This window comes from Alexandromys fortis, unplaced genomic scaffold, assembly GCF_014885135.2.
Source record: "Alexandromys fortis isolate MF-2015 unplaced genomic scaffold, M_Fortis_MF-2015_v1.1 scaffold_1, whole genome shotgun sequence".
Classification (NCBI taxonomy): domain Eukaryota; kingdom Metazoa; phylum Chordata; class Mammalia; order Rodentia; family Cricetidae; genus Alexandromys; species Alexandromys fortis.
In genome coordinates, this window is record NW_026067927.1 from 15324451 (window position 1) to 15338917 (window position 14467).

General features: G+C 41.3%; 1 protein-coding gene across 1 annotated transcript in view; it reads left to right on the top strand.

Annotated features, from left to right (window-relative positions):
• Nucleotides 1-14196, top strand: part of Sf3b3 (splicing factor 3b subunit 3) — a 39420-nt gene extending 25224 nt beyond the window's left edge. The window contains exons 16-26 of the mRNA XM_050143443.1: nt 1710-1832; nt 2572-2726; nt 6648-6822; nt 8029-8234; nt 8329-8485; nt 9676-9801; nt 10274-10486; nt 11113-11211; nt 12505-12648; nt 13146-13250; nt 13620-14196. Coding sequence (XP_049999400.1) covers nt 1710-1832; nt 2572-2726; nt 6648-6822; nt 8029-8234; nt 8329-8485; nt 9676-9801; nt 10274-10486; nt 11113-11211; nt 12505-12648; nt 13146-13250; nt 13620-13760 — 1644 coding nt within the window. The 3' untranslated portion in view covers nt 13761-14196. The remainder of the gene's footprint in view (nt 1-1709; nt 1833-2571; nt 2727-6647; nt 6823-8028; nt 8235-8328; nt 8486-9675; nt 9802-10273; nt 10487-11112; nt 11212-12504; nt 12649-13145; nt 13251-13619) is intronic.
• Nucleotides 14197-14467: the final 271 nt, after the last annotated feature.

Genomic DNA, 14467 nt, shown 5'->3' on the forward strand with positions numbered 1-14467 from the left:
TTTTTTTTTTTTTCATTTTATGTTTTTTTTTTTTTTTTTTTGCTTATGGTTCCAGATAGCCACTTTATGAAGGTCATTTTATAGTGCTGTCATAGATTCATTTTTCTTAGTTATTTAGAGCATACAGGTGGGGACTAGAGAAGTGGCTCAGATTAAGAGCACTGGCTGCTCTTCCAGAGGTTCTGAGTTCAGTTCCCAGCAACCACATGGTAGCTCACAACCATCTGTAATGAGATCTAGTGCCCTCTTCTGGCATTCAGTACATTTTTTTTTTTTAATTTAAGAAAAAGCATATTAGGCAGGCCTGGAAATAGTATGCACAAAGAGTCTTCATATCTGGTAAAAAAAAAAAATACTTTGTGGTTGATGCCTTGGAGAGGCCTTAGTAGTCATAATGTAGTTTCCATAGTTCTCCATCCTTTTGAAATGCCTCACAGCTCATAATTGACCACATTTGCTCTAGTGAAGCCCTGGGTGTCCCAGTAGTCAAGGCAGCTGAGCTTGTCATTGCACTTTGGAAAGCAGAAGCCTAGCATAAGATAGTAGCAGTGCTCTCACTATGTACTTTTTATTTCCTTAATCAGTATTTACATAGAGACATCACTTAGATGAAGTTTTCTGCTTTTTAAATTTTACTTTCTCATTTAGAAATGCTTCAGCATGAGACACAAACTAATATAATGAGCCTTCATCTCCCCCTTTTCTTAGAGTATTTTAAAGTAAATCCAGGGCAATAAATTATTCTACCTATATCTAGTAATGTTACCACCATAGTATTTTGCTTTAAGTAAGTAGTAATGTCATACCCACCAAAATTAGTAACAGTTTCTGAATATCTGAAACTTTGCATGTTATAATTTCCTCCTGAAAATTTATGGTTAGTGCAGACCATAGAAGTTGGCAGATGATGGAGCATGATTTTGATCCCAGCAGGGGGGCAGGCCAGGGGCAGCGTAGACCTGAGTTCCAGGACAAGCCAGGGCTGTTGCATGGAGACTGTTGCACCCTGTTTTCAAAAAACAAACAAAAGTTGATGACATTTATCCTAACTATTTTGGGTAAGGGAAATAGTTAAAGTACTGCTGCTCGCTCAGTGTTGCTTCCCATTAGGGAGTATACAATGTCTGGAAATGTTTGTAATCAAGTTTCTATAAGACAAAATGAGGTCTATTCCTTTGCCCGAAACATAGTTTATACAGGAGCGGGATAAAGGCTCTCTCCCACCACCACCCCTTCTTCAGTCACTAATTTTACAGATAAGGAGTTAGGGTCAACAATCACCCTAGTTGAGTCTGATGAAGAAGGGATTTTGTTGGTTCTGTTTGCATTAATAAACATTCTTACTTCAGCCTTGAATCAGTCATCTCTAAGAACCTTGTTCCTTTTTGGGGAAACAATACTTAAAGATAGTCAGTAAATCTCATTTTTTTTGCTATGGGTCTGTTTTTAAATTATAAAAAATAAAAAAATAATTTTCTATGTGTAGTATGCATGTATGCATATATATATAATAAGAATTTGTATTTAGATGGTTAGTAACTATGAGAGAATGAATGAATTGCTGATTGTTGGGGTGTTGTGATTTTTTTTCTGTTTCACCAACAAGTCATAATCCTTCTGTTGTTTTATGTTAAAGTAGTCAAGAGGAAATTTCATAGTTAAAGTTTCCATTGTGAGAAGGCTTTACCTGTTCATATCTTTTTTATTAGAATGGTGTGCTGCTGAGAACTGTCCTAGACCCAGTCACTGGGGACTTGTCTGACACTCGAACTAGGTACCTGGGGTCCCGTCCTGTGAAACTCTTCCGAGTCCGAATGCAAGGACAGGAGGCTGTAAGTAATAAAAAGAGATTTGGATATTGGTGCCACTGTGAACTTTTTGACTAATTCACTTTGTACATGGTTTTCCTATATGTAAGGAATCCTGGGTTCTTTTGAGAGGGGTTGTGGGAACAGGGTTTCTCTGTGTATCCCTGGCTGTACCGGAACTAGCTCTGTAGATCAAACTGTCGTAGAACTCAGAGGTCCATCTGCCTCTGCCTCCTGAATGCTTAGATTAAAGGCGTGCGCCACCACTACCTAGCTGTTCTGGGTTCTCTAACCTAGAGTTTTCTGAGAATTACTTCATGGCGTAGCACTGTGACATTGTGAGGTTATAGAAAATTTCAGTATTGATCCTTTGAATCTTTTCTTTAGGCTGGGCTACCAAGAATGGGAAAAGCTGGAAACCTTGCATTTATGGCAGGATTATAGTGTTATTTATTGTGACTCTCTACCTAATAGAAAAGAGAGCCTAGGCTTTGTGCTAGTTCTCAAAGATACCTTATTTAATTCTACAGCTATCCAGCCTTGTAATAGACTCTCGTTTATGTTTCTGAGAATTGTGATTATTGTAGCTTGATGTTCTTGTTTTTCTATACAACAAGCCTTACGATGTCTCTTCTTTGGGCTCCCTTTGCTTAAAAGTGCCTTTGTGGGTTTCTAAAATTGGAGACCAAAGTTGAGGTTATGTGTTTGGTCAATCTACTGTGCTTGAGCTTTCCCGGTATGATTGGAGCTCTTTCCTCTCCAGGTTTTGGCCATGTCTAGCCGCTCATGGCTGAGCTACTCCTACCAGTCCCGTTTCCATCTCACCCCTCTCTCTTACGAGACTCTGGAGTTTGCATCTGGCTTCGCCTCTGAGCAGTGTCCTGAAGGCATTGTTGCCATTTCCACCAACACTTTGAGGTGAGAAAAACCTTATTTTGGGGCAATGCGAAGGCCTCAGCCTGTGGTTCTGCCGGAGTTGGAGTTTGTACAGCAATGGCTAAGAGCCACCTCTTTACCGGGAGTGGGTGTTGCAGTTGAAATTTAGTTTGGCTCAGGATTTCAGTGCTTGGCGTTTAGCTTCTGTTTAGACTTTTTTGGAGCCAAGTTTTAAAACTTATTACACTGTAGTCTTATACTTTAAGGTTCATGTTTCCTGATGAAATGGTCGTGTCACTGGATTAGTTTTAGAGCAAGTGTTAAATCTCTTTTAACTCTTACTGTGTTTTCATCTACCGAATTATATCTTCATTTTAATTAATTTGCTGTGTAGCTCTGGCTGTCCTGGAACTAGCTCTGTAGAACAGACTGGTCTGGAATCTAGAGATCCACCTGCCTCTGCCTCCTGAGTGCTGGGATTGAAGGCGTGCGCCACCACTGCCCAACAGAAATACAATTTTGAAAGAGTGAAATTAAACTGTGTGGTAGTTCATGTTACCTCTAATTCCAGTTCTGTGAGGAAGGTAAGAGGTCAAAAATTCAGGGTCATCCTCAGGCACGTGAAGCTCAAGGCCAGCCATACATGGTGATGGATCAGAGAAAAAAGAACTGAGAGTGACATGGTGACCCCTCAAAGTTCATAGTAGCCAAGAAGATAGACTTACTGTTTCACCCCATTCTTGTAACTCTTGCTTTATGTCTTTGGTTCTAGTTGTCTTCATAGGTGTGCAGTGGTTTTAAAACACTGGTGTTTTCCTAATATCTAGCGATGTTTTGTGTTTTTGTTTGGTTGGTGGGGTTTTTTTTGTTGTTGTTGTTGTTGTTTGGTTTTTTGTTTTTGTTTTTTTGAGATGGTGTTTCAGCCCTGTCTGCCGTGGAACTCTACTCTGTAGACCAGGCTGGCCTTGGCCTTGAACTCACAGAGATCCACCTACCTCTGCCTCCCAGTGCTGGGATTGAAAGCATATTCCACCACCACCTGGATCAATATTTTTAAGTGTTTATTGACTGTACTTCAGAGTGATGTCTGTTCAGATCTATTGCCCTTTTGGTTTTTTTGAGACAGGGTTTCTCTGTGGCTTTGGAGCCTGTCCTGGAACTAGCTCTGTAGACCAGGCTCGTCTCGAACTCACAGAGATCCACCTGCCTCTGCCTTCCAGTGTTGGGATTAAAGGCGTGCGCCACCATCGCCGGCTATTGCCCATTTTTTAAACTAGATAGTTGGGAATTTTCGTTTGTTTCCTCTCATTCGTGTGTGTGTGTGTGTGTGTTAAACCAAATTGTATATCAGTTGGTTTTCCATTACCTAACTGGGGCAAGTAACTTAGTAATGGTTTATCTGGGCTCATGATTTTGGAGGTTCTGTTCCATGATTGTTTCATTGTTCTTACTACTTTGGACAGGTACTGAGCATATGATGGGGCAAAACAACAATTTAGTGAACAAAGTCAGGAAATGAACCAGTGCATGCAGCAGACCCCTTTGAAGGCATACCCTCAAGACTTCCCACAGGCCCCACATCATAAAGGTTACCTAGCCTCCCACTATCATTGCTCAGGGCATCAAGCCTGTGGCACATGGATGTTTGGGAGACATTCAAGCAGCAAATTCTAAAGAGTTCTTTATATATTCTAAATTCAGGTTTTCTATCAGATAGTTTGAGTGTTTTCTCCTATTTTATGAGACTTTATTTTAGAAGATGTCTCACTATGTTGAGGCTTGGACCTTATTTGCCACCATGCCTGATCAAAGTATAATTTTAAGTAACTCTGAATGCCCTGTCATATATATATATAGTTGGTGTGAAGGTGTCAGATCCCCTGGAACTGGAGTTACAGACAGTTAATAACTGTGATGTGGGTGTTGGGAATTGAACTTGGGTCCTCTGGAAGAGCAGTTAGTGCTCTTAACCACTGAGCCATCTCTCCAGCCCATATCCTGGCTTTTTTATTTTTAAAATAAATGTCTTTTCTAAGCATGTAAGTACTCTCTAACTGGCCATTTATGTTAGTTTACATAGCTTAATATATTTGAGTCCATGTATAGGCTAGTAGTGTGTGAATATATTTCCTCCTAGTCACATAATAAGCATACTGTATATATTGCTTTATACCATGCTTTTCTCATTTAATGATATATTTTAGTAATTACTCAATATTATGAAGTTCTGTTACATAGATGTAGCATAGTTCATTTATCTAGTATTTTCTTGAATGCTTTTGTTTTGTGATTGTTATGAGGGTGAGCAGTGAAATCAGCAAGAAGTTTTGTGAAGTCCTTTTTCTTCCACCCTTTACCTTTATCTGCTGAGCCATCTTACCAGCCTGATTTTCACTTTAAATGTATTTTTATTCATGATTATTTTTGTGGTATATAATTATATTTGTGGTGTGAGAGAGAGAATGAATGGAATATACTAGACAGCACTCATGGAGGTCAGAGGGGAACCCTTCGGAGTTGGAGTCAGTTTTCTCCCCTTCCTCTTTTCATGGTTTTTAGGGCTTGAACTCAGGTTTATCAAGCTTGTCCACCCAGAACCTTAGCCTAGGGGGCTGGAAAGATGGTTCAGCAGTTAAGAGCACTGGCTGCTCTGCCAGAGGCACTGGGGTCAATTCCCAGCAAATGGCAGCTCACAACTATCTATAATTCCAGTTCTGGGGGACCTGACACCCTCATAGAGACATATATGTAGGCAAAACACCAATACTTATAAAATAAAAATAAATCTTAATAAAAAGGAATCTTAACCCGCTGGAGCCATCTCTTGATAGTGGTGTTAATGTTTTTAACAGTGCTGCAGTGAAAATCCTGGTGACTGTGTCAGTCTGACTGTTAGAATGAATTTTTGGCTATGTTACTTAGAGCAGCATGTTTCATTTGCCATGTTAGAGAATTAAACTTGCCAGTCTTTGTGCCGTTTCCTTAAAGACTAGGATCTTTTTTCTAAATTGTCTTTCTCGTATTCGAAGTTTAATTTACAGTTGGCAACATATCTCTTTCTAGCTTGCAGAATTTTATTTGTAATGTACATTTCATGTATATTATCACTCATCCACTTGGGTGTCTGTATGTTATTGGAAAGAATGTGTAGGTCTTGGTGCTTGTTGATTCTTGCATTGTCAAAGATTTCCAGAAGCCGGGGTGGTTCTTGTTCAGAAGAGCATCCATCTTATTTTATGAAACATGGTAAGTAAGGTACTCAATCACAAGGAGAAACTGCATGTGGTAAAAACTTGTTCAGCTGTTGTGATTCATTATGCCTCTGTGGAAAAACATGTTTTTGCCACGTGCCGCTTGTTCTTGTGATTGAACACCTTACTCATGTAACTCTAAATTAATTGTTTGAGTCTCTGAATAAAATTGACTATTGCATGAGAGTTTAGTCCCCATTTTCCTAAGTTCAAAAGGGGCGAGCATTCTCCACCTTTTTCAAGACAGGATCTCTCATTAAAATGAATTTGCCAGTTGGCTAAACTGGCTGCTCTCAAGCTCCAGAGATCCTCTTGTCTTTTTCCTTAGCACAGGTATTAATAGAGCCCTGTTTTTTACATGGGTTTTGGGATGCATCGTTCTGGTCCTCAGGGTTCCATACAAACACTTTACCAACTGAACCTTCTCCTTGGCTCATGAACTTCATACTCTTGTATTAACTATGGAATGAAAAATTTTGACCATTTTAATATATTTTCGTGATGAAAACAAAATTGCAGTGAAAAGTTGGGATGTGTTGCCAAAGAGAAACCTTTCTGATTTTTGTCTTTTAAGCTTAGAGAGCTGTCATCTCATGTTGCCTGATGTCATTGTTAGAGCCTCCACAATTGTGTGTTGTGGCTGGTCATGGTTCATCTCATCAGTTACTGGGCTGAGTGAGTGACTTTTTTACTCCCCTGTCTGTTACTGTAGGATTTTGGCATTGGAGAAACTTGGTGCTGTCTTCAATCAAGTAGCCTTTCCACTGCAGTACACACCCAGGAAATTTGTCATTCACCCTGAGAGTAACAACCTTATCATCATTGAGACAGATCACAATGCCTACACTGAGGCTACAAAAGCTCAGAGAAAGCAGCAGATGGCAGAGGTAATTACTCTGACCTCCAGAGGTGCAGTTTTAAAAATGAAATTGTTAGAAAAGTTGAAATTTAAAACATTTATAATTATCTCCCTTCCTGCACCCCCAGCCTGCCCAAGCACACACACACACACCCCTTGGAAACAGGGTGTCAGACCATAACTCTGGCTCACTGGGAACTCTAGGTGATTCTGCTCCCCAAGTGCTGAGATTATTTGTACGCCATCACACATAGCTGTAGACTTTTTTGTTTTGGTTGGTTGGTTTTGCCATGCAGTCTTGGCTGTCTTGGCACTTGCTATGTAGAGCCAACTACAACTAGCCTTGAATTTACAGAGATCCGCCTGGCTTCACCTTCAGAGTGCTGGGATTAAAGATGTGCCTCACACCTGACTGGCTGTCTTTGTTACTTTTGAAAGAACCAAGCTTTGTATATAAAGTGGTATAATGCATGTCTGACATGTCCAAAGCTCTAGGTTAAATTCCTAGGAGTACAAAATAAGGCTAAAACCATAAACCAGGCCCTTTTCAGGACCTTTAAGTGAAGTTCTTTGCCTGGTTTATTGCTTTTAGAAGCTTTCTTGTGGCCTGGGACAAATATGCTGGATTACTCAAAATTCAGCTCCCTCTTTGGAACTGCTCTTTAGTTCTTGAACCTCCAGAATATGCTGTGTTATATGATGCCTGAATTTGAGCCTAGAGAGCCCAGATTTCCCCTATAGTACCAGCTTATCAGAAACTGTTTGCCAACTAGACCAGCCGTGTGGGAACCATAATCAGTTTAAAGGAAAAGAGATAACTGGCCTTGGCCAGGGAAAGCAGAGAACACTTTGGAAAGCAGGTTTTAATTTCTGGGCTGTTGGTGGTGGTGGGGGGGTGTGGGCTTTTTTTTTTTTTTTTTTTTTTCCAGAAATTGTTGGCACTTCTCAGATGTCTAACTACTAGTATTTGGCTTTCCTTTTAGTGATCTCCTTATTTGCATTTCTCTTTGAATTTTTTTTTTAAATTTTATATTGGAGTGGTTGAGTGCAGACATGAATATGGTGTTCAGTATCTTTTGTAGGGGGTGGGGTTCTAACTCAGATTGTAGACCACAAGTGCCTCTGCCAGTGGAGCTGTCTCAATGCTCTTGAGCCTCTGTTTGGGGGATTCTGGTTTGAGGTGACAGACTTTACTACTTCTCATTTCTTACCTCTTCTTGCTTTTTGCATTTAGGAAATGGTGGAAGCAGCAGGAGAGGATGAGCGGGAGCTGGCTGCAGAAATGGCAGCAGCATTCCTCAATGAAAACCTCCCTGAATCTATTTTTGGAGCTCCCAAGGCTGGCAATGGGCAGTGGGCCTCTGTGATTCGTGTGATGAACCCTATCCAGGGGAATACGCTAGACCTTGTCCAGCTGGAACAGAATGAGGCAGCCTTCAGGTAGGATGTGAGATTATCTGGGTGTTGGTAGTGTGATTGAGGGTTCTTGGGGTTTTGACTAATGCCTGCCTTTTCCTTCTTTGTCTATTCGTAGTGTGGCAGTGTGTAGATTCTCCAACACTGGTGAAGACTGGTATGTGCTAGTGGGTGTGGCCAAGGATTTGATATTGAGCCCTCGCTCTGTGGCAGGGGGCTTTGTCTATACATACAAGCTTGTGAACAATGGAGAAAAGTTGGAGTTTTTACACAAGGTAAGAACCAGCTTGATTTTTTTTGTTTTGTTTTGTTTTGATTCTCTTGGATCTTATATTTTGCTGGATTCTCCCACTTTGTGCTAAACTTCTGGGTCAGGTCTTTGGTTTGTGGGTGGGGGATTAGATGTTTTGTTCTTGTTTTGAGACAGTCTCGCTTTATGAGACTTAACCTCATAAAGATCTTCCTACCTCTGCCTTCTGAGTGCTGGGATTACAACACCATGCCAAACTGAGTTGAATCTTTTGGACAGTAGTTTGTTGACTAATTGATCTTTGGGAAGCATGTGGAATATACCAGGACCTTCATGCTTGAGTGATGTTCCTGTGCCTGGCGCAGGAAGCCTGGCTTCTCACCACCTACAATGGTGAGAACACAGTGAATTGGCCCCTTGTTTACTGTGTTACTAAGCAGGCAGCAATCCGTGTCTAGAATTCATCATCAGCTAAAGAATTAATAGGTTCAAGGAAGTTACTCTTTAATAGAACAGTTTTAGTTTGGGGAAACAATAAGCGTTCTGTACATGATGCTGGTTATTACTGCAGTGTGAATACACTTAATGCCACTGAAATATATTCTCTAAAATGTAATTTTTTTGTTATTTATCTTTTACTACAATCTAACTAGTATTTTATGATCTGTCGTCTATTTAACAGTATCTGAATCTGATGCTTCCTCTGAGGAATATAAAATACCATGCTCCATTATGTTAAACATCTCTGTTTTAAAACTAAGGTGTCACTTTTCAGTAGCATTCTCTTCCCTTCACAAACCTCAGTTGCTTCTTCAAGCTTGACTTTGCTGTTAGTCGTGCTGTTAGCAAACTAGTACAGGCTTCTGAGCAGCACTTACCAGACAATGAGTATGCCTTACTTGCGGCATCTCTTGCTGGGTAAAATGTAACCCTTAGGACCTTTCTACTCAAATGCACTGTTTTGTGGGGACTGACTGCTGCATGTGCAATTTATTTATTTATTAAAGATTTCTGTCTCTTCCCCCCAGCCGCCTCCCCTTTCCCTCCCCCTCCCCCAATGCATGCGCAATTTATTTGTATGGTGAGCAAAGTGACACTTGTTGTCTGTCTTCTTGATGGCCGTTTATAGAAATAGTTCTGTGTCAAGGGTTAGGTGAATGTATTGTTGGCTGTGTGTTCTCTGAGCGCTGCCATGACATTCTTTTCCTTTCATAGACTCCAGTGGAAGAAGTTCCTGCTGCCATTGCCCCATTCCAGGGCAGGGTGTTGATTGGTGTGGGGAAGCTTTTACGAGTCTATGATCTGGGGAAAAAGAAGTTACTTCGAAAGTGTGAAAATAAGGTAAATGCACTGCTGTGGGCAGGATGGTGGCACTAGTCCTTAAAATCATTATTTCATTGGGAGTATCTTGAAAAAGAGACAGTAGATGATCTCATTTCTTGACTGCTCCAAACAGAATTGGATTTCTGGGACCAGCCTAGTGGGAGGAGAGAGCTGATTCCTGAAGGTCATCCTGTGACTTCCACATGTGCATATGTATGTGCACATACACAATTTAACATTTTTAAAGCCAAGCAAGGACTGGGGATTGTAACCGAGTGGTAGAGCACATGCCTAGTGTGTGTATCGCCCTGTGTTTAAACCCAGGACCCTATCCCCACCACCACCCCAAACCATCTGGGTACTTACTGTAGACTGTTATTTAATGTTTGCAGACTGTATATTGTAGTTGAGGAAACCTGGACTTTTAGGTTCTGGATTACAGATTCTCAATTCAAGGATTATACAAATTGCTATCTTTGTTTTTCCCTAGCATATTGCCAATTATATATCTGGGATCCAGACTATTGGGCACAGGGTAATTGTGTCTGATGTTCAAGAAAGTTTCATCTGGGTTCGCTACAAACGTAACGAGAACCAGCTCATTATCTTTGCTGATGACACCTACCCCAGATGGGTCACTACCGCCAGCCTTCTAGACTATGACACGGTGGCTGGGGCAGACAAGTTTGGCAACATTTGTGTGGTGAGTTGGTGACCATGACATGTGGGAAAGCTGGCTTAGTTTGTGGTGTGTTTAAACAAAGGAGCAAAGGTTATAGTCTCTAATTCAGAAAATTAAGTATAGGTATAGAATTCAGTCCTATTCCAGTCCTACCCTTAAGAAAGTTTATGTTCAACCTGTCCTACCTCTCTGGGAAACCTTAGGCCCTGGTTCACCTTCATTCTCTCCTCAGGACCTGGTTCAGTAATGATGAATTCAAGCAAGGTGCAGTGCCACACACCTTTGGTCCAATAAGCAAAAGACAAAGGCAGGCAGGTGCCTATGGTTTTGAGACCAGCCAAGGCCTGAATAGTAAGACACTGTCTCAAACAAAGTTGAGTTTAGTTTGAACTAAGTATTTTTTTTTTTATCTTTTGCCAAACTCTTGATATGTGGTTTTCGGCCAGCTTGATTTCTTAGACATTTGTGGTCTGTTTTTGCTCTTAGCAGTGTTGAACCCTTGTTTGTCGCTTGTTCTCTGTGGCTTCTCACTACTAAACAGCAGAAGACAGGCTCTGTCTAGGTTGTTTGCTAAGACCCAAGGCAAATGTGCTGGTGAGCTGGGTAAGCTTGCACAGGACCCAGTCTAAGATGGTATCCCTTTTTAGGTGAGGCTTCCACCTAACACCAACGATGAGGTTGATGAAGATCCCACCGGAAACAAAGCCCTGTGGGACCGGGGCTTGCTCAATGGGGCTTCACAGAAGGTAAGATTGCAAAAATAGCCCAAGAGAAAGCACACCTGATACCTTTTCTATGGTCTTTCATTTGTAATGTATGAATATTGTGGTTTTCATAAGGTGATCATATCACCATCCCATCTTTTTTTTTTTTAAATTTATTAAAGATTTCTGTCTCTTCCCCACCTCCGCCTCCCCTTTCCCTCCCCCTCTCCCATTCAAGTCCCCCTCCCTCGTCAGCCCAAAGAGCAAACCAGGCCAAACACCATCCCATCTTTATAAGCAAAATTTTCTTTTTCTTTTCTTGTTATGGTTGTTGTTAGGACCTGTCCTGGAACTCAATCCGTAGACCAGGTTAGCCTTGAACTCACAGATATCCGCCTTCTTCTGCCTCCCTAGTGCTGGTATTAAAGCCATGTACAACCACTGCCTAGCAATACACAAATTTTTCTATTTATGATTTATATTTATTATTTTTAAATGTATGTGTGTTGTAGTATGTGCACATGAATGCAGGTGGCTGTGGAGGCCAGAGGAGTCAGGTCCCCATAGAACTAGAGTTTATAAGTATTTGTGAGCCACCTGATATGGGTGCTGGGAGTCGAGCTCCAGTCCTGGAAGTGCAGTGCATGCTCTTAACTTGATTTATTTAAAAAAAACAAAGCCCAAAAAAGTTCTATTTATCCTAGCACCTGGGTCATTGTGGGGGGGGGGGCGTTAAACCTAAAATAATGGTGGTTTAATGATTTTCTTTCTCTCTTTCTTTCCTTTGGAAAGAATCCCAGTGTCCAATTACCCCGAAATGTGCTGTATAACACAACCCACCTGTACTTGTCTAAAAGGGTTTTTAAGTGGTAGTTGATGGTTGTAAATTATCTGAACTTTGTGCTTTTGGAACACAAAGCTTTAAGTGATAAAAAAAAATATTAAAGCATCTTTAGATTGGTTTTGGGTTTTATTTTATTTTTAAATATTTATTTATTATGTATACAATATTCTGTCTGTGTATGTCTGCAGGCCAGAAGAGGGCACCAGACAGCATTACAAGATGGTTGTGAGCCACCATGTGGTTGCTGGGAATTGAACTCAGGACCTTTGGAAGAGCAGGCAATGCTCTTAACCACTGAGCCATCTCTCCAGCCCCCTTGTTTTGGGTTTTAAAGGCTGGCAAATGGTGCTAAGGTGTGACTTAGTTGGTAGAGTGTTTGCCTGGCATTCATGCCTGAGGCCTACAGGGGAGAGGTGTGTGACATGCCTGGAGGCTCTTAGAAATACAGGACAGAATTGGGAAGGGCTTACCAAACTGTTTTTGATTTGCAGGCAGAGGTCATCATGAACTATCATGTCGGTGAGACGGTGCTGTCATTGCAGAAGACCACACTGATTCCTGGAGGCTCAGAATCGCTGGTCTATACCACATTGTCTGGAGGGATTGGCATCCTTGTCCCTTTCACATCTCATGAGGTTGAGTTCCCACATTTCCTTTTTCTTATTCTTCTCAGATTGTTTCTTGGTGTTGAATCTGCCTAGGATAGTAAGCCGTTACTTTGAAGTAGTGTTCTGGAAATTGTATGAGGTGGCAGTTAACGTGCCTGGGAAATAGAATCTTGAGTTCTTTGAGGAAGGTCCTCTGTGCCGTGATGTAGGTACAGGGTTATATTCTGAGCCCAAAGCCTCAAAGCAGTAGTCCAAAGACCAGGAACAATAAACTGAGATTGATGTCTTATGGGACATGTTTGCTTGGCAAGAGTCAATGACTTAGAATTGGGCATGGTGGCACATAATGCCAAGACTCAGTAGGCCACTGTCCAGATGATTTCAAGTTGAAGGCCAGACTGGACTTTGTAGTGAGACCCTGGCTTTTGAAAGCTCGGTGTCCTGTCTGTACTTTGTTGTGGAAAGCATAGTCCAGCAGTTGAAATCACTTCTTTCTCAGAGATAGATTCTGTTTCTTCCTTTAGGACCACGACTTCTTCCAGCATGTTGAGATGCACCTGCGATCTGAGCATCCCCCTCTTTGTGGACGGGATCACCTCAGCTTTCGTTCTTATTATTTCCCTGTTAAGGTAAGTTGGAAAGGGAATCCTAAGCCCGTTCACTGACCTTTTCTGTTGGCCTCTTATTTATTTATTTATTTTTTTAAATCAAGTAGTTAGTTCTAGCTCAGTGTAGTGGTGCATCCTATAATCCCAGCATTGGAAGGCTGGTAGGAGGATCATGAATTCTGAACTAAACTGGGGTATTTATATAACTTGTCTTTGAAAATCAGTTGGGTTATACTCAGTGGTGGAATATTATAGTCAGAGACAAAGCTGCACTAGGTTTTGCCAGTCTGAACAATGGCTACTCGGCTGTGAGCATGAGTATTTTCATAGTATGTACCTTTTTCTTTAGACATCTTTATTTTTTCCTTCTCTGACTCTTCCATGTCTTAGAATGTGATTGATGGAGATCTTTGTGAGCAGTTCAACTCCATGGAGCCCAACAAGCAGAAGAATGTCTCTGAAGAGCTGGACCGAACCCCACCTGAAGTGTCCAAGAAGCTTGAGGATATTCGGACCCGTTATGCTTTCTGAGCCCGTCTTCATCTGGGGGCTTGTCAGATCGCCCCTCTTTGTTCCCATCACTATTGTCTGGCTTCTGCCGCATGGCAGGAGAACAGTGATGTGATAATTAAGACTGTAATGTTAAAGCCAATAGCTCTGCACCCTCAGCTCCTCCTTTGGAACAACTGGTTCTCCTTAAAGTTGGCACTGAGGTCCGCTCCTTGACATAATGTGCTTCAGGGTGGAACACAGTATTCCTTATTCCCAAAGCCATCCCTAAATTCTGGCTCTTGTCTACTTTTGTACACACTCTTAATTTTCATTGTTTTCCTGTAAATACAGTTTTATACAATGTTGCTTTGTGAGATGGAGGGAGGCAAGCAAGGGTGCAGCCATGCTGGTTGCAATGTGGCTTAGTTCTGCCCTCTGAACCCTCCCGGATATATAAAACTTAATTTTTAAGGTGGCCAGCATCAGTGTGTCTTTTTCTGGGGAATGATAATTCAAGAGAAAAGTTTGAGCCTAAGTTGGAACAATAACTAAATGTTACTTCTAGGTACCTATGTAGACATCTTGGTTCTAGTGGTTTCTTCTGTTTTTGTTCTTTGCTATAGAGGTAAAACGTGTGCTCGCCAACCATGTGAGCATAGCCCCTCTTACTCCTGGATATCGTAAAGGAAGGGGTGCTGTCCCTTCCCTTCAGATCTTTGCTACTCTGAAGTCTTAAATTTAGCATG